Source organism: Magallana gigas, chromosome 1 (genome assembly GCF_963853765.1).
Source record: "Magallana gigas chromosome 1, xbMagGiga1.1, whole genome shotgun sequence".
NCBI classification, from domain to species: domain Eukaryota; kingdom Metazoa; phylum Mollusca; class Bivalvia; order Ostreida; family Ostreidae; genus Magallana; species Magallana gigas.
The window spans coordinates 70,458,051-70,478,894 of record NC_088853.1 but is presented as its reverse complement, the minus strand read 5'-3'; the positions used below and the strand labels follow the sequence as shown (position 1 = coordinate 70,478,894).

The following is a 20,844-nucleotide window of genomic DNA, read 5'->3' as shown; positions in this document are numbered from 1 at the left end:
TAAAGATAAAGAATGAGTGTGCGTTAGAACTCTTCCATTTAAAGTCATGTTTTAAAATAGAATGTATGCATTAACTTCGCTTTTTTTTTTTACAATTATAACTTTCGTAATCTGTACTACCGATTAAATTCTTAAATTTCTTTTGGCTTGAGATAACTGTTTTATTCGATTACTTACTTATAATGTCAGTAGTTGCCTGGCATTTTATTTTTGCATTGATTGACTCAGAGTTTCATAAAAACAAAAATAGCAATTTTCTGTATCTTTACAGCCTTACATTAATTGCATTTGATAACATTCACAATAATGTCTAATAAGCATTTACATGTTCTAAAATGTGTTAAACAGCTAGTCTTGTCAATAAATGCATTTCAATTTTGGTGTTCTAAGAAGTAAGGAAATGATGACGTCAGGCTAACGTCGTAATGAAAATATAAGGTTTTGAGAAATCTTTTAAATCTTTAAAGTTTTTTTGCCAAAAATTGGCCGAGAACACATACTGATATTTTTTTATGAATTGATTCATAATTATCTCCTCTGTTTTTGTGTTGAGTATGATTAATTTCGTCTGAATCGTTTAAAAGTTTGGAGCATAGTTTTGTAATGCGGTTCTCGGTTAAAATGTGCATTTTACTATATATTTCATTGAAATGGCGTTGCTTGATTTTATTAATGACACTGTATTTGAAACACAATAACATAATTACCGCGCAGACGAATCTTAAATAAATTTTAGAAATAAAACTATAAAACCTATGGATCACGTGGACAAATTTTCAAGGTAGGTTTCTCACAAGCAGGTAAACCCGCGAGCTACCTTAACTGAAAGCATACATCGACCCAGTCAATTAAACAAGGTCAGACCCAGGTCATTCTCTATGTATTGACGACAATAAGAAACCTTATCACCTGCAAACATGATGTGTCTTATGAAAAAAACAACAATATTTGATTTTATCAACTTTCTAAATGACTATTTTATACCATAATCCTTTGATCTACTGATAATTCGAGTAACAATTTCTGTAAAACAACTTTATTTGATTTTATCAACTCTCTAAATGACTATTTCATACCATAATCCTTAGATCTACTGATAACTCGAGTAACAACTGTAAAACAACTTTATTTGATTTTATCAACTCTCTAAATGACTATTTCATACCATAATCCTTAGATCTACTCATAATTCGAGTAACAACTGTAAAACAACTTTTATTCCCGACGACTTTATTTCGCGATCTACCGAAGAAAAACTAATTCGCGACGATTCTTTTTCTTAACCACGCTCGTTTCGATATAGCACTCATATACATGTAGCACTCATACAGCAAAGACTAGTTCGCGGCGAGAAATATTCGCGTTGAAAAAGTCTCTCGCGAATATTTCTTGCACGCAGATGAAAGTTGCTTCACAGTATATGTAGAGAGCAGCTATCAAATCTACTGCATTTTGTTCTTTGTCATATAAAAGTTTACCCCCTGAATATTCTTTGAATGGCTTTCCTAATGATGATTTATCAGTTTTTAGCATTGATCCCTCTGTTAACTGGGTCAAAAATAACGTTACACAAAGTTTACCTCTTTATTTTCCTTGAATGGCTTTTCCCCTGATGATTTATCAAGCACACTAATCACTCTGTTAACTGGGTCAAATATAACGTTACAAAATCTATGTCTACATGAACAACAAAATATTATGCTGTATAACAAATTTGACCTTTATTTAAAAACAAAGTACTCAAGATTTCTCTGATTTATTGCTTCTAGTAATGATCTAAAATTGATTGCTTAATTAAAAATATTCAAGACTTTTAACCCATAAAAGGCAAAACCAATTGATCTTTTTTTAACTTTTTTCATAAAATCTATTCATTTTCCCTTCATCTAACCTAGTTGACATCAAAATAAACAACTCCAAATACATGTTTTAATAAAGTTCAACATTCTTTTTTTCAGTTCTATCGATTTCTACAAAATCAGTATACAAAGAATTTTCTTGTCGTAGATACAACAAGTTTCAAGATCCTCACAACATATACTTCACAAAATCAAAACAGGAATTTGAAACAACACTGTAGACAAATAGACGCATGTGTTTGACATTGGAGTACAATATAAAAATGGACGGCATTTCATTGCTATATATTTAAGAAAAATTTCAGAAACTTGTAAAGAAATAAAATAAAATGCATTTTATACATGATTGCAGCATGCTAGTGTAAAATATTTCACATTTTTACTTAAGGTCAGTAATGATATACCACAAACCTGTCAACTCATCATTGACATCACTAATGACATCATGCAAAAGGTGATGAGGTAAACTCCATTTCTTTTTCAAAGGCTTGATTAAGTTGATATGTCAAGTGCATAAAAAATAAAATTCATCTTTGGTGACAATGTTTCTGCACTAGAAAAAAAAATGAATACATTGTTCTGATAAACACAACTATGTCAGTGAACAGTCTCCACACATCGTCTCTCGAATATGCGTTAAGAATTTCTTATTTCTAAGAACACTGTAGATTTTGTAGGAGACTGGTGGTCAATAAAACAGCCACCAAATCTACTTTAAATTGTTAGATATGAATTCTTTAGCTATAAAGTATTACTAGTATTTAGATTTAGTTCTAAACAAATTCAAATCCATAAATACATTGACCTTTACTTTAAATTGTTAGATATAAATTCTTTAGCTATAAAGTATTACTAGTATTTAGATTTAATACTAAAAATTCAAATCCATAAATACATTGACCTTTAAATTTGAGTAATTTTCTTTGTATTCATAGCTCTTCTATAAAAGGAGATAAAATCATTCAAATCTTGGCCATGACCATCTAGTCCTCTTAATTCGTCTCTGATCCTCAAATGACCAATTCGAAATTAAAATAAGTTGTTTATAAAACTGGATCAAAATCATAATTCTTTTTAGGAAAGGATAACTGTTTCATGAGATCACCAGAAAAAAAAATCATCAAACAATATTAAAATATAGTACATGTAATGAAGTAAATCAATATTCTTAATAATTTATGTAACTTTGTCTACATACTTTAATTAGCATAACTTGTTAAAGACTATTAACTTTCTCCTCACACTGATGCAAACCATTACACTACTTCAATTATCTTAATACTGAGACATATGAATATCCTTTGAAAATCTCATGTGAGTGCTCAAAGTAATGATACACCTTCATTGAATCTCAGAAAAATACATGTAATGTTGAATAATTTTCACAGTAATTTCTTTAAACATCTAATGTAAGTGTGCACAGGGATGATACAGCTTGAATGAATCCCAAAATATTAATGTTGACCCTGTTATAAAGTAATAATAGGACTGTACAATACCGACTACTACACGTGTATATAAGAACAAGAAAATGAAAAGCATCGGTTACAGGGAGGTGAGGTGTATATAGGAGGGTATATCATTGAGGTACCCAATACCTATTACATTTTTAAGTTGTAGAAATAAAACATATAAAACAAATAAATTTTTTATAAAAAATAAATATATAGGTTAATATTTGTATTGTAAAAACAAGTACAAGCTTGTATATGGGAAATTCACACTTGTACATGGGGCAAAAAAAACAAAAAACGGGACAGCTTCTAATTTAGGCAAAAACAAAAAAAAAATAACAAAAATATCATACAAATCATAACTAATATTAAGCAATAAGTTTGAGATACAAGGTAATAAGTTGAGGGGTTGGGGTTGACATTCCCATATTTTGGGTTGGTGCATTGATAAAGTAATGTCTGTCACTGACAATCTACCAGGTACTCAACAATACAGGTCCTAATCAAAATTATTCGGGAGTGTTTTTCGTTCTCCTGTTACGACGGGCCGCGAGTTTGGCTTCCAAGCCCTGCTGTAGGCGAGCCTTATTCATTTCTTGAGCCTTCTGGAAATCACTGATCTCCTTCTCGTGCTGTTTCTTCAACTGTTCGATGTTACCTGATAAAACAAATCAAAAATATCATTCAAAATTGAACACTGTGTTATTTTGGATGCAAATTGATCATAAAAAATATTTGTAGGGCTGTATCTAACAAGAGGAAGATGAACCTCAATTAACAAACAAAAAATTAAACATGATAATTAAAACAAAACAAAAATATCCCTCATGATTTAACACTGCGTTATTTTAGACACAAATTGATTGTGAAAAGTACGGTATTTGTAGGTCTATATTACCAGATAAAACAAAACAAAAAAGTTCTTCAAAATTTAGTACTGCTCTATTTTGGACACAAATTGATCATAAAAAGTATTTGTAGCTTGGTCTGTATGTTATAAAAGGAAGATGAAACACAATTAACAAACAAAAAATTGAAAAATACTATATGATCGATTAACATTCGTATCATTCATGACACTCTGCACTAAACAAAAGAAAGATTAAACTTAGCAACAGAATACTTTATTGTACAGTAGAAGGGAGGAATGAGCATATATATATACAATGAAAATATATGTCTAGACCAGGAATCGAACCCGGGACCCCTGCAACTCTAGTCAGGAGTATAACCACTGAGTTACCCATGCATATATCAACGGTCCATATGGCCCCAAATACCACCGTATAAGGGGAAATATTTGCCCACACCCCTCTTTTATTTTTCAGCTCTTTCGCCCTCAATGTCAGTGGACAAATTTAAGACTAAGTAAATTCTTAACAATTATCCATTAAACAGCAGTGTTAAGTGATTGTACATTTGAATTAGATGCATTTCATGAGAAAAAAGTACCTTAACTTTTTTAAATTGATAAATGTAATGCACACATGTAACTTAATCAAGCATGGTTTTTCAAGGTATGTATGCAGAGACATGCTTTATTATTGTAAATATTAATATTACATGTATGTAACTCTGAATGTAAGAAAAGGGAGATTAATCTTAACAATTTAGAGATAATCCAATGTAAATGTATGGGGCTCTATAATTACATCCAGGTCAATTCTACCAAATAAAGACTACAATACATGTAGCAATAGGAATTTATTGTGTGTACATGTACTAAGTAAATCATTAAAAAAAAATAGACTTAGTGTTATTTATGTGCATTCATAGCATGTAACTCTACATTATGTGACTAAAGGAAGACAAACTCTCACAAACCGAATCACGCATGTACATCAGAAGTATATGACAGGAGAAAACAAGTGAAAAGCTGTCAATGTGACAGCAAACCGGGTTTTCTTTTATGTAAACTGTATCCATAATCCATGTCAACCCTTATCCAGTGAAATGGAGTACCCTACATGTATATGCAACATTTTGCCAAAAAATGACTAAGTTCAAAAGCTAGTATTTTTTTTATAAATTATCGGAAATCAAAATCCTAGCAATATGCACACCTCTGATATATGTACAATTGATCTGCAAAAGAACAACTTCCTATCTTGAGAACTGTAGGAGGAGTTATCCGTACAATGAGGGTACCCTATATGCAATATTTTGCCAAAAAATGACTAAGTTCAAAAGCTGGTATTTTTTTCATAAATTATCGGAAATCAAAATCCTAGCAATATGCACACCTCTGATATATGTACAATTGATCTGCAAAAGAACAACTTCCTATCTTGAGAACTGTAGGAGGAGTTATCCGTACAATGAGGGTACCCTATATGCAATATTTTGCCAAAAAATGACTAAGTTCAAAAGCTGGTATTTTTTCCATAAATTATCGGAAATCAAAATCCTAGCAATATGCACACCTCTGATATATGTACAATTGATCTGCAAAAGAACAACTTCCTATCTTGAGAACTGTAGGAGGAGTTATCCGTACAATGAGGGTACCCTATATGCAATATTTTGCCAAAAAATGACTAAGTTCAAAAGCTGGTATTTTTTCCATAAATTATCGGAAATCAAAATCCTAGCAATATGCACACCTCTGATATATGTACAATTGATCTGCAAAAGAACAACTTCCTATCTTGAGAACTGTAGGAGGAGTTATCCGTACAATGAGGGTACCCTATATGCAATATTTTGCCAAAAAATGACTAAGTTCAAAAGCTGGTATTTTTTCCATAAATTATCGGAAATCAAAATCCTAGCAATATGCACACCTCTGATATATGTACAATTGATCTGCAAAAGAACAACTTCCTATCTTGAAAACTGTAGGAGGAGTTATCCGTACAATGAGGGTACCCTTTTGGCAGCCGCCCGCCCGCCATCCGCCCGCCCGCCCGCCCGCCATTTTCACCATTTTAATAACCGGATTTTTCCGTTGGAAAACCCGGTTAAAAACCCTCTAAACAAATAAAATAAATCATCAATGTAATATATGTTAACGTGCATGTAACTCACTCCTGATAAATCTAACACAACATAATTACGCTGATTTTATAAAATCCATGTACATTTGAATCTGTTACTTAGGATGATAAAACTTAAACATTTAATTACAACCATGTTCATGTATATACTGTAGATTCCTTACTTTACGCGAGTACTCGGTACTTATTCCGCAATTCCACTGTTTTTGTATCAAATCAAGAAAATATAACATCACAAGCACCAATTTTTTTTTTTATAGTTTCCTTTAATTCAAAACTGAAAAAATTAAGCTAGAATCTAAAATCTGCGAGGGTTGCTTTTGGGAAATCACACAAATATTAATTTCAAGCGTTTAATTAGTAATCTGTGTAAATAACTCTTAATGATAATTAAACCCTAACAAGTGGAACACTACTACTTTTTTTGTGATCCATGATGAAAATATATAGCTCGATCCATAAATCTTAAAAACATTGCTTCCCTTGTTGTCCATTGTAATGTTTGTAAGTAAATCTTAAGTGTCTGTGTGTAACTAGATCAAACAACACTCACCAAACAAGGCCTCGTTGTTGGGGGGTGGGGCCAGCTCACTGAGAGGGACCGGTGTGGGGGCGGGGGGAACGTCCTGTGCTGGGTGTAGCTACAGCAACAGAAAATCAAAATATCAATACATAAATTAACACATGATTGTAATCGATCCTTCTGGTTGTAATGTTCAAATTTAATTCTGTTCATAGTATTAGATTGATGTCAATCTATCTATAATTCATGTCATTGGCAAAGAAATGCTTGAAAAGACTTGAATATTTCTTGAATGCTAAAAAATGTAGGATTACAGTAACAGATATCAAATACTATAAATATATATTATTATAACAGTAACTAGATCCAAAGGGCCGGATCACGTTGACTTGCAAGGGGCGGATCATCAGATCAAATGAGACGTTATAATGATAAAATAAAAATCTATCATATATCCTGAGGCACGTATAGTTAAAAGTTTTAATTGTAAAACCATCTTTTTAAAATCAACTGTATGATGTTTACTTTTATATCAAAGCTATTTTGAAACAAACTCTTTAATCGCGCGAAAACACAGACATTATTTAATCAATAAAATTAAAACTCAGAGAGTGGTGATACAGAATCGGAAAACCACAGTGTGGTGATTCAGAAAACCACAGTGTGGTGATTCAGAAAACCACAGTGTGGTGATTCAGACAACCACAGAGTGGTGATTCAAACAACCACATAGTGGTGATTCAGAAAACCACAGTGTGGTGATTCAGAAAATCAGATCAAACTATGTAAAATTGACAGTATCTAGATAGGAAAATTGATGGGTATGTAATTGAATATTGTATAATAATACCGAGTTATCGTCCTCTCCGTCCGCCTTGAATATCACCGCTTGGATCTCAACATCCTCTTCTTCACCGTCGCACATCGCCAATTCTACAACAACAAACGCAAAGGTGCTCATTGGTGAAAATACTTAAAGAAGATATTAGAAGCCCCCTTATTGTATAATGAACAAATGTTAAACATTGTCTATCTCCAAGTTGCTCCTTGATGGAACATACTTAAAGAAGATAATGGAAACCCCTATTTTGTAATGTACTAATGTTAAACATTGTCCATTTTACAACAAAATACTCAAACTTGCTCATTGGTGGAAAATACTTAAAGAAGATATTGAAAACCCCCATTTTGTAAAGTACTAATGTTAAATATTCATTTGTCTATTTCACAACAAAAGACAGAAAGTCTCTAAGTCTCTCACTGGTGGAAAATACCTAAATATAACATTGGAAACCCCATTATGTATAATGTACTAATGTTATACATTGTCTATTTCAACCTATTTAAACATTATACATTAAATGAAAATTAAAAATATTCTGCATGATATATCATTAATATCAACACATGCAACATATGATATTGATAAAAAAATTTCATGAATTTAAAATGTGTTACATATTAATATATATTGTACATTGTTCCCGAGGATTTGGTGACATTAACCAACTATACCAAGCTACTGTCACCAAGTAGATTATATTAATCAGATTTATATCACGTCTTTTCACAAAAAAACCAGGTGGGTTTGAGGAACAGAGAGAGAGAGAGAGAGAGAGAGAGAGAGAAAGAGAGAGACAGAGAGAGGACAGACAGCTAGAGACAGAAAGAGACAAAGATTGTGCCTGATAACCAAGTAACCAAGATAAAACAAGCCAGAAGCTAATTGATATAATGATATACAGAGAGTGGAAAATGCCAGCTACTAGCTCACCTAGACTTCTCTCTATAAAGCAAATATAATACACACAATATGGTCAATCAAACACTAGAATATACCACTCATATATAACATTTTACAAGTACTCGCAGTACATGTACTATAAATAATATGTATGTTACTGCAATGTAAATTTTAACCCCCCCCCCCCCCCCCCCACCACTGAAAACAAAAATAAAATTATTATTAATAATCACTTACCACATAATAATGCACTATTATTTTTTTTTTAAATTTAATTGAAAAGGCTGTGTTTTCTAGATAATTTTTGTTTTACTTTATAAGTAAGCAATTATTTCATTAAAAAGAGTGATCACCATTTTAACTCTTTAACACTTTAACATTCAATTCAGTTTTCCTTTCTATTCTTTTACAGTTGTGTGACAAGAGAGTTGATAATTTGATTCATGTGAATAAAATTCAGTGTATGAACAACAACTGTGTAAACAATCTTAATTTCAGTGTATCTGTGAAAAATTGAATTCTGGTTGTAACACACGATTTCATTAGCTGAAAAAAAGTTAATTAATTTGTCTATAATGTATCAATATGACTGACATTATATTTGAATTAATTTTAATTTCATTTTAATGTCATTTTTTACTGTTAAATTAAATAGCACAAAATAAGAGAATGAGAAATCAATACCGTCCCATACTACACATTTTATATTCATAGTAACTGAATTGAAACTTCCTACATTTATTCATCAGCTGTTTATGATCATAAACCAAAACCTGTTTCGGTATGCTATATATATAGTCTGTCCCAAGATATTTATGCTGCAGTCATTTGAACGATTTTTAATAAAAATACACATACTTGTGAAAGAAGTGCAATTGAAATCGATGAAAGGGAAAATTTTCAAGATAACTCTTAATTCACATATTATCATATTTCCATCGTAAAAATTCACAGGAACCAAAACAGATTAATATCATTCGGAGATTTATAATGGGGAATGTTTACATCTTTCACCATGCCGAAGTCACTTGGAATACCTCGCACAATTTGTCAACGTTATCATGCGGGCTTAATTATGACTGATGCAATGCAAAATCCCCGTAGACTATAGACTAGCCATGTATTGAAACCTGAGAAGCTAGAGGGAGCGTTTCAAAAGGGAAATCTGGGGATTTTTTTATACTATTGAAAGAACATCGTTTGAATCAAGAGGTATTTATAGATATCGAATAATTTAAGAATATATGCAGCAAAAATATCTTGGGACAGACTATAGCTATTATCTGTTTACCGGTAGTTCACAAATCTGTAGCCAGTATAACCAACACCGATGTACCACATCTAAGATATATTTCTAGCCACACCCCAAAAAAATTAATTAAATCAAGCTTATCATACATTTCTTTAATTTCACAAACAGATCAGCAGTTTATTAGTTATTTTAAAATTAAATAGCAGCAAAAACTATTTTTGTTAAATTACTGTTAACAATTAAACAATGAAATTGAATTCAACAAAATTGCTCTCAAAAAAAAAACCTGTCTGATCTTACCATTTTTTGCTAATTATCAAGAAAAAAGAAATGTTTTATTTTCCATTGTACTAGATCAATACTCTCTCTCTCTCCTCTCTCTCTCTCTCTCTCTCTCTCTCTCTCTCTCTGTAATGAGTAGTCAGAAATGCACATTCATTATGTACTTCATTTATTCATATAGTGTTAACCCTGCATGAAAACCATATGGAGATGCTATTTACACAAAAATTTACTAGAATATCATTCCTTGGTACTCTTAACTTTCTTTCCCTGTGCTTCATGCATTTTCATTACATCATAATTCTCTTGATGCACTTCTGCATGTAAGGCGACAAACTTCGTGCATAGATGTATATAATATCATATGAATAATAAAGTCATACATTGTAACATAATTATCTTAATTATCTATCGTGACTAAAATATGCCTGCTTATTCCCTGCAAATCTGCTTTCTTCCTGAGTACATCATGCATACATTACATGAGCCTTTAAGACACAGTGTAAACTATAATTATCTGAGTTGTTCAATGTGACTTAAATATGTCATTCCATGCCCTGCGACTCTACTTTCTCTTTCATTACCTTATGCATACATTACATAAACATTTAAGACATGACGTAAATGATAAATACCCGAGTCGTCTATCTGGACTTGGCCGCCCATTCCCTGGGCCTCTACTTTCTCTTTCAGCAGTTTGATCCTCTCCGCTCTCAGCTTCTTACTGGCCTCGGCCTCTTCCTTCGTCGATTCCATGATGTCCTTTTCTATAACTGTATTAATCACCTGTAAATAAGATTGATATATATAGATCCTTACATTATCAAACCATTGTAGAAGAAAAGAAAAATGACAGGATATAAGGTATTCTAGATCCTTACATTATCAAACCATTGGAGAAGTGCAGCAGCTCGTCGATGCGTGACGTTGTAACACTCCCCTGCATGTTTGTGACGGTCGGGCGACTGCATGTCTACATAGATGTTATTGGTCGCTTTCTCCAGTGTCTGGACCTCGTTGGGCTTGCAGTACGGGAAGTCGATGTTGTCCAGGTATTTCTGACAACTCTGCAGGTTCTGTATCGCTGCGATCAGGTTGTTACGAGCTTCTGTGGCGATTCCGTATTTCTCCTGCATGTTTCTGAATTATAGATGTTAATGCATTATGGTTTAGAGGAACATACATTAGCTGCAGGTCTGTAGCCCCTGGTCTGAAAAAAATTCAGACGGATGACCAGATTGTTCATTTGAATTTCTTTTACCGGGGGCTACAGACCTGCAGTTAAACACACATGTACTGCATGCGAATCAATACAGACATTAAATTGTCTAAGAATGAATACTGTATACAGGATTATTTTCGCCCAGTGTAATTTTCACCCTTCTTCACTTGTAAAAGGTTTTGCCCTGTCTTGAATTGGCTCAGGCAAAGGTGTTTTTCATGGGATAAGATCTGAATTTCAATTTTCACAGTTCAGTTCTCAACCGGTCAAATCGGAATAAAAATCAAAGTACTGAAGTACTGTCGGGAGTTGATTTTATTGATTTTTATCAATTTTAAAATCAACAATATGTTATTTTGCCTGGCAAGTACTTTCTAATCTGTATTTGAATTACGCACATTTTTATAATATGAATTCTCAAACTTTTCCAACAAGAATTTCTAGAAAACCCCATATGAATCATGTTGTGTAATACTTAAAGATAGAATTAATTCCATCAAACTGTGTATCAGAAATTGAAATGTGTCTAAAAATTTTACACGTCTGGATCCAAGCAATATTGAACTCTAGTCTCGTTCAAACAGACGCTCGGCTGTCTCCGTTAGTCTCCGACTACCAAGACAGACTCTCTACTTGTCGGAGATTTACAGAGACAGCCGAACGTCTGGTTGAACGAGACTATATTGAACTCTGGTGTAGGAATACATACAACTACAAAAAACAATTAAACTGGTTGTACTATATAAAATCTGACTATTTTCAAGGTATCTATAAATACGTTTCTTTTGAAAAACAATGGTACAGCATACGGTACACCGATTTTATCTATTATTTTCAAGATCTACGTCTTGTCAGCAGTGATGATTTGTGCTTAGGTCCAAACACTGTTTCACTTTTCATTTGCCAGAGTAACTGCATAGTAGAGTTGATTAAAATCAACTCCCAATAATGATGATACTATTTCTAATTAACAATATTTGACTAATCAATAATACTTGACAAATTATTAATATTGTACTATGCAAGTTTCTAGCACTCAAAGTGAGGTATTTTTGATGACGGCCCAGCGTTTGTTGATGATACAAGTTCTAATCAACAATATTGTACTAATTAATAATATATTTTTTTTTAATTTTTCAAATTCAAACATACAAATTTCAATAAATATAATGTCAATTTTTAAGAAATATTTCAATCGCTTTCTTTCTAATTAATAATGCCTGACAAATTATTAATATTGGACTAGGGTTTCTATATCACTCACAGTGAGGTATTTTTTATGTCGGCCCAACGTTTGTTGGCAAAGGCGAGCTGGTTACAAGCGTGCTCCAACAAGATCCTCCCATTGGTCCACTTATACTTAGCATTGCCGATCCTCTGTCGCTTCTCTCTGACTAGGTCGAGATCACTCTCCAGTTTGTTCTCAAGCTCGCTTCCATAAGCGCCGTCAAAAATTTTAGCTTAAATACAAAAAGAGAGGATGCCATTTTTTAATTTTTCATATTCAATTTATAAACAATGCTATTTTCTTCAAATCTGATTATGTAAATAAACTTCAACTTCAACTAATATCATAGATTACTGCCAAGCTAAATCAGCGGTTGTTAACTTAAAGAGATGAAGATATATATTACTGATCGAACTCAACCTATCTGAAAGTAAACCCCAACGTAAACCCAGAGTGGACACAGAGAGTAAACCGCGATCAGAAGTATACTACTGATCTGCACATGTTTCTCAGCCTACTGTGGAATCGCTAGATTTATTGAAATTCGTGGGGACCTCTCAGCCACAATTTAACATTCTCCTTTATTAGCCTTATAAAGTCATATTTCCTTTTGTAGGAATTAGAAAATGCACAAAATTATGTTCCCATGAACCTATAAAATTTCAGCATTCCACGAAAAATTGGCCCCCATGAATTTCAATGATACCACAGTATTTTCTCAAGCTACAACTGTATACAGGGTTATTTTCGCCCGATGTAATTTTCGCCCTTTTACACTTGCAAATGGTTTTGCCCCGTCTTGAATTTGCCCAGATGCAGTTGTATAGTTTGCCAAGTCTTAAATTCCCCCTTTGACAATGAGGGCCAAAGGGGTGAAAATAAAACGTGGGCAAATATTTCCCTGTATCTCATAATGATCCTGCTCCTTACACAGTAGGTCTTCCTGCTCCTGGCACATCTTTTCGAGCTCCTCGATGCCTCCTTTCTCTCTATTGAGCTCCTTCTCCATATCGCCAAGTTGAGGCTGTATTGTGTCCAACTGCTTCTTGATCAGCTCCTCCCTATTTAATGCCTCCAAATACTCAGCCTGCACAAACGTAGAGAATCAAAGTACTGAAAGTACTGATAGATGGAGGTATCATTTCAGAGGAGATTAAACATAGAGAAAAACCATGAATTTACAATATACTGTAAATGTACTATATTCAGCGTGTTCAGCTTATACAATATTTGGCAGAATTTAATTTTCAAAAAGTTAGCGAGGATTTGAATTAGCGCATTTCTAAATGTACCTATTTATCTACTTATATATATATTACATTTGGCGATGTACTTGATTGAGCAGACACTGTTTTTTGCCAAAAACGCTAATTAGAATACACAGCCAAGTGTAATTCATTAACAGTAATGTGATACTGTTTATGTCAAAATTATCTAATATAATTTATTAAACGCTCACATTTTAATACAAATATTTGGTTATATAGTAAAACACGGCTTTAGCAAACACGCTTATAATAAATTTACGCTTACAGCAAAGTGATTTTTTCCATTTACCCTGACTTTAGAACACAATTATTTTAAGCTAGACAAATATAACAAATTAGACTTCTAGTGAAGCTAAAACGCCCGTCCCTGGCCCTTTGTTATGTTTTACTGTGCAGGGATTTTGGATATTTGAAAAATATTCTAGCTCTGATTATAATGTATTAATTCTATTGACTGAAAAAATTAGTACAGATATCATATGTTAAACTGTAGCTTTCAAGTTTGTTGCAAGCATTAAAACTAATGTCAAAAATGTATCATGAACGTTTTAATTTTGTACAGTTCAATGACATTTTAAGGTCAAATGCCTTATTTTCTATACTCAATCCCAGAAATGTAATTATCAAGCATGAATATAATCGCTCTTATTAATACTCTTGATTAGCACAGCTAGTTTACACTTTTCTATAAACCACTTTACTGCTATGAATAGCACAGCTGTTGAGCTCAGTCCTTAAGTGTCATTTTTATCATGGCTTTTGAGTGTTGAAATGATTCTGAATAAAGCTTAGCTACACTGCTACTGACTGGATAAAGTTTAAATTTGTTTTGTTTTGCCTCAGACTAGAATGTCTCGACGTCATTGGATGAATCGCGTCACATGATTGCCTTATAAATTTCTTTACACGGCGGGCGTCCAAATTTTTACGGCAACATGGCGGACGTAAAGTTATTTGAGCTTATTTTTGACACAAATGTTCAACCATACCTATAATTTTTAAGCCCCAAAATATTTAGAGTGACTCCCCCTTTGCCCGTGATGTAATAAAACGATCCTATATACAATGGCATCCAGGTTTGCACAGACGACTGACGAGAAAGGTACAAAATTATAGATAATAAGCCTATGAATTTAATTGGTATATATAATCTTTTGTTGTTTACATATCAAATTTAGGGTCCTCGACAAAACAAAACACTTATTAGGTTTGTTACTGACTGTTTAAAGAAATTTGTGGTGTCATTAAAGTCCAAAGAAGGCTCGGCTCCGTCTCGCCTTCTATGGACTTTAACAACCCCACAAATTTCTGTAAACAGTCAGTAACAAATCTAATATGTAATATTATCGAGTAAAGAATGAGTACATATATAGAGAAAGAACTCATAATGTTATATTCGTTTAGTTTGTCTGTCATGATAATATGTGTAATTTATAAGTCAGACCATAGATACCCTATAAAAAAAAATTTTTGGTATCACAAAATAAATATTTAAATTTGCAAAGTGGAAAGTAATTTCTATTCGATTATTCATTTATCTGCATTGTTCCAGTCCACCCAACTTAAATTTGGTACCGCCTTATGCTGGGGGTTAAACCAGTGATGGACTGGTGTCCCATCCAAGGGGGAGTCAATGACTCGCCTCTATTTTGCACCAAGGAAACTATAGATAAGCATCGGCCTTATGTTTGGAGAAAGATTCTACTATGTTGGTATCAGAGATGAAAAAAACTAGTATGTTGTATGCCTATTAATGCTTTAAACAACTCAAAAACATATCCTCTGCCCCATTTAATAGGACACAGAATTCATACTGTAGATTCCAAATTTAACAAGAGGAATTAATATCTGCATAAAATTGAGAGAATCACTTCTCCCAAACTTTTTAAATACCAGTATTGATTTCATTTTTCAGATATATGTTAACTCAGTGAAATAATGATAAAAATTTGGCATATGCAATTTTATATTCTCACGATTTGATTGGAAATGGTTGAATCGCAGAATTGAGTACTCAAGTAAAATATCTAAGGAATCTATAGTCTCTTCTGATAGGGTAGAAATCAAGCAAACCTTTTCTTTAGACATGGACTTGTCAAAAGCTTCTTGATTTAGGAAGGACTTAATATCCAGTTGATCTACGTCGGCTTTCTCTTTAGCCCTGAAATTGAAAGTAGAGAATAATATTTACATCTTCTGGTGTTTCTTTGGTAATGATTAAACTACGTATAAATTAGATTTTGTTAATAAACAGGTTTTTTAAGTGGACATTACATGGGCATGTTCCATAAATTACTGTTAAATCATTAATTTTCATGGAGGCTAATTTTTGTGGATTGCTTAAATTTTACAGGTTCGTGAGGACGTAATTTTGTGTGTTTTTCTATACCTACAAAAGAAAATATGAATTCGTGGAGGATGTTAATTCATGGATCAGAGATACCCTCAAATTCCACAAATTCAAAATTAAACCACCAGGAAATCTGATGATTTCACAATACGCTGTATGTTGGTAAATTTATATAATTGGTTTTTTTTTTGTTTCACATTGTTCGCTATTTTCTATTTTCATAAAGAATTAAACCAATCAATCTTGAATGCTAGCTGTTATATTCTCCCTCACTTTGTTCGTATGATTAAAAAAAGTATGAATATGCTGAACCAATCGAAAAATTACTAACTCATGAATCTGGATTGTTGCTTGTTAGAATGTTAATATAATATATTTTGTTACAAAAAAACCACACCAACACCATAGAATTGAACACACGTCACATATATAATTATAACAAGAGCACCTCAAAGCGGAGCATCCCCTTGCAAAATGAAATATTGTGCAGAGAAATGCATTATTTAGGAATATACATGTAGTTGAAGAGACCAAATATTTTTCTTTTTAAAACCCGCTTTGAATTAAAATATTTCCCTTATTCCTATCCCCATGAATGCTCAGCGGTGTATCCAAAGGGAAGGGGGTTCATTTACATGGTTGTGCAATTCCTCCCATTACATGTACTAGCTAGCAAAAACACACCACAAATGTTTTAAAGTCTTGTAATATAGTTTTTTCTTTATTCAGTGACATGCATTAAGCATTTAGACAGTTAGTGTAGGCAAATTTTACGTTTCATATTGGATATCTAATATCTAGCGATTTACAGTCTCCTCTATGGAAAGATTCAAGTTTAAATAAAATTTAATGATTTAGTAATTTTCCCCAATGGATAAAAATGGGTATCGTAAAAACATAATCACAACCATCATGCCTCCTTAAAATAGGAGAAAACTTACATCTGTTCAAAAATTTAAGTTAGATGTTATGGTTAACGTGCCTCCTTAAAATAGGAGAAAACTTACGTCTGTCAATTTTTTTTAGGTAGATGTGATGGGTAATTTGTTGACCAGCCTCCTTAAAACAGGAAAAAACTTACGTCTGTTTTTTGCACTCCTCATATTTTTTCTTTAAGGTCTGCACCGAGAGAACTATTGCATCGTAGCGTTTCTTGACGCTGTCGTATGTTTTACGAATGTTCTTGTTCTCCAGCAAGCGAATCTTGTTGTCAAGAGCGACATATTTGTCAATGGTCTCCTGCGTCACCTCCTGAATGAAAGAAAGAAGATCAAAAATGCATTTTCAAGAGTCATACCAGGAAAGGTAACTCAATGAGAAAAAAAAATCCTTTTTTCATTCAAATGTAGTAAAAGAAGGAAATCAAAGCAAAAAAAACCCAAACATGTCATGTATTTGTGATTATTAACAAAATATCTATTATGATGCATTTTAATACATATGTATATTAAGGTTAATGCATTGTGTTACAATATTAATATAGATTTACTGTTCTTGCTTTGTTTTTTATCCTCATATTCATGAGTATTAGTAGAATATTTGAGGACTATAATCATTATATAAAATAAATTACTTCTCTTTTCAGTTAAGGTTAAGAATTAATATTTGCAACATTAAGATTTTGTTTTACATGTATATACTCACCCCTGACATCTTTGCTTTTCTTTAGCGAGTACCTGAAAATAATTTACAAAGCACTTAGCTATAGGCCTATATATATATGATAAAATAAAACCTGGTCTCACAATTATTGTGAGCATTGCACGTAATGTAAATTAAACAGCCTGTATAACATGAAATAATGACAGCCAGGATTCAAAACCAGCCTTAAAACCGGCCCCAGAAATCTCTAGTCGGAGGCTCTATGCTGTTAAAACGAGGTATAGCTAACTGACCACAAGCCATTGAAGTACGTGGTCTGATCTTCACATTACCAGGGACGTATATATACTGACTTAGTATATACTGACATTACTGAAGTCTACATCTCGTTCAGCATCAGGAAACAACAAGCAAATCAATAATTGCTTCATAAATTAGGATTTACAAATTGTGTGGTATGATTTTCGGTGTTGATTCAATGAACACAAGACACAATGCACATTTTTACTTCAGGACGATGAACATTAATTTGTATATATGTCTGACTCCTACATGGTAGACTTGTAATTATGAATCAAAGCATGAGACCATACTGTTATGGGACAAATTCTTGCTGGTAGTATCATTTCTCGCTACTTCATTCATTGTTAAGTCATTTAATTTATCAACACAGAAATTATACACGAAAAAGACGTAACAAAACACTGTCTAGAAATAGTAGATCTGAGAACTGATTGCATGCCAGAAGCTATATTAACATGTATATACAAAATACATGATTACTGTCTTGAAATATAAGCTATATCTGGGCGATGGTCAAATACGTGACAGAGGATGAGGCTTGCTGTGCCTTTCATATTTTCGACCCTTGCCCAAATATAGCTTATATTTCAAGACAGTTATCATATATTTTGTTTTTCCTGCAACATAATATCACATTTTGCACCTCAAATAAGCTTTATTCGAAAAATTTCGCTGCATATCTGCAGTTGAAACCATGAAGCCAATGTGAAAACGATGCAAGATCCGAAAGATGACGTCACAATGCATTTGGGTTAAATGCACGAGGCTTTATTGGGGCATTGACTGAATATAGCTTAATTTGGTTTATTAGGTTACATTTATTCGATCAATGAATGCAAGGGGTGGTTGCAAGATAAAACTGCCATACAAGTAGGTATGGAGTCTGGGAGTCACAGCTCCAAGCACCACTCTAGATCTATACTCTGTCCCAAGATATTTTGGATTCACGTTTGGACGATTTTTAATAAAAATACACTTACCTGTGAAAGAAGTGCAATTGAAATAGTTGAAAGGGATATTTTCCAAGATAATCTCATTGACACATTATCATCTTTCACTCGGAAAAATTCACAGGAACGAAAACAGATTCCTTACGGAGATTTATAATGGGGAATGTTTACATCTTTTCTCCATTCGGAATACACTCGGAATACATCGCGCAATATTTCAACGTTATCATCCGGGCTTGCTGCAATGCAAAATCTCCGTAGACATCACATTTTTTAGCATTGTATTGAAACCTGATAAGCTAACAGGGGCGTTTTGACTGAGAAATCTTGGAAATTGTTCATACTTTTGAATGAACATCGTTTGGATCCTGAGGTATTTATAAATATCAAACAATTAAGCCAAACGTGAATCCAAAATATCTTGGGACAGAGTATAGATGTCATGAGGGGATCTGGAGGGCGGTTGGAAGGGGGTGCAGACCCCCTGAAAATTTCAAACACATTCATATTCCAATAGTGAAATTTATTTATCGACAATAGAAATAGACATCCCCACACCCCAGACTGGAAAAATTCTTGATCCGCCTTTATATAGATGTGAATACATGTACGGTTCAACGGACCTAATTAATGTATAAACGTATACTTAGCGCTGGTTAGTACACCCTCACACCTGGCATCCAGTACGGGAAATGTGGTTCAGTAAATTTCAAGTTTTAGCAGGTAACAGAAAATATAACAATAACATCATCTAGCATAAACATGTACATGTAGGTCGATCTTTGTAACGTTATTTGTCTAAAGTTGGGAAAAAGCTACCACAATTTGGTCATTAAAGTAAACATTTAACGGCTGCAATATCGTGTTTTGGAAATTCATTCAACAACACCGACATTAACATCGCCAAACCGCACAGTACCTACCGTAAGAGCCGACACACTGCAGCCAAGCGTTTTATTTACAAGTTTGCGAAATTAGCAGGAAGTGACGTCATTTCCATAGCAATTACTACAACACTGAATGTGCTTGTATACATATGCTCAGCCAGATTCTGTCAATAAATTAAATGTTTTGATCTTTCATATTTTAAAAGCCATGACTCTCTAGATAATATCTTTTAAATTCATTATTTCTTAATATCGTTGGTGCATTGACTCGGTGTCAAGTGCCCGTTATATTGACCTATTGCGAAATCGCTTTCCTTTTGTTTTACCATTCAATTTTATAACGCAAATACGGCCTATTTAAGTCAGGCACGTAGCATCGTTTTTGAAAGTGGGGGGGGGGGGAGCCAGACCCATCCAAAAATTTTGACAAGTTAAAAAAAAAAAAAAAAAAAAGGAAAATTTAAAGTTTCCAAAAATCTTCAAAATCCTAATCCGTGGGGGGGGGGGGGGGGGGGGGGGGGGGGGGGGGGGGGGGTAGGCTCAACTATACTTCCAAAAAAAATTCTTCCCTACCAAAAATTTTGACCTCCAAATCATGAATTTCCTAATCCGGGGGGGGGGGGGGGGGCAAGCAACTTCAATTTGACTACTCATTTCCTTATTTTCATATCAATTTTTTACTAACTTTCAAAAAAGTGGGGGGGGGGGGCAACTCCATTATAATACATTTTTTTATATGCAAATTTTAAAAAAATTGTTGCTGCGAGAAAAAGTGGGGGGCCAGGCCCCCCCCTGCCCCCCCCCCCCCCCCCCCCCTGATGCTACGTGCCTGTAAGTCTTTACCATTTTTATAAACGATGCAAATGTGTTCAAACAAAATACCTATTGCATATATGTAAATTTATCATTTCTTATCAAATCTTG

The 20,844-nt window shown here is 33.3% G+C and overlaps 1 protein-coding gene across 1 annotated transcript; it reads right to left on the bottom strand.

Annotated features, from left to right (window-relative positions):
• Positions 1 to 1,915: 1,915 nt before the first annotated feature.
• Positions 1,916 to 20,072, bottom strand: LOC105333006 (uncharacterized). Its single transcript, XM_020069209.3, has 11 exons — positions 19,957 to 20,072; positions 17,823 to 17,854; positions 17,260 to 17,429; positions 15,902 to 15,989; positions 13,491 to 13,647; positions 12,597 to 12,792; positions 10,992 to 11,250; positions 10,746 to 10,896; positions 7,683 to 7,765; positions 6,863 to 6,950; positions 1,916 to 3,971 (listed from the first exon to the last, which is right to left on the bottom strand). Exons 2-11 carry the CDS (start codon positions 17,829 to 17,831, stop codon positions 3,823 to 3,825), a joined length of 1,350 nt encoding a protein of 449 aa, XP_019924768.3. The 5' UTR covers positions 17,832 to 17,854; positions 19,957 to 20,072; the 3' UTR covers positions 1,916 to 3,822.
• Between the last annotated feature and the right edge of the window lie 772 nt (positions 20,073 to 20,844).

Excerpts from the sequence above, each read along its gene's own strand:
- LOC105333006 (XM_020069209.3), bottom strand. Across the intron at positions 12,793-13,490 it reads GGAGCAGGAAGACCTACTGT|CTAAAATTTTTGACGGCGCT; the intron begins GTAAGGAGCAGG and ends TTTGTATTTAAG. Across the intron at positions 11,251-12,596 it reads GACATAAAAAATACCTCACT|AAACATGCAGGAGAAATACG; the intron begins GTGAGTGATATA and ends TCTATAATTCAG.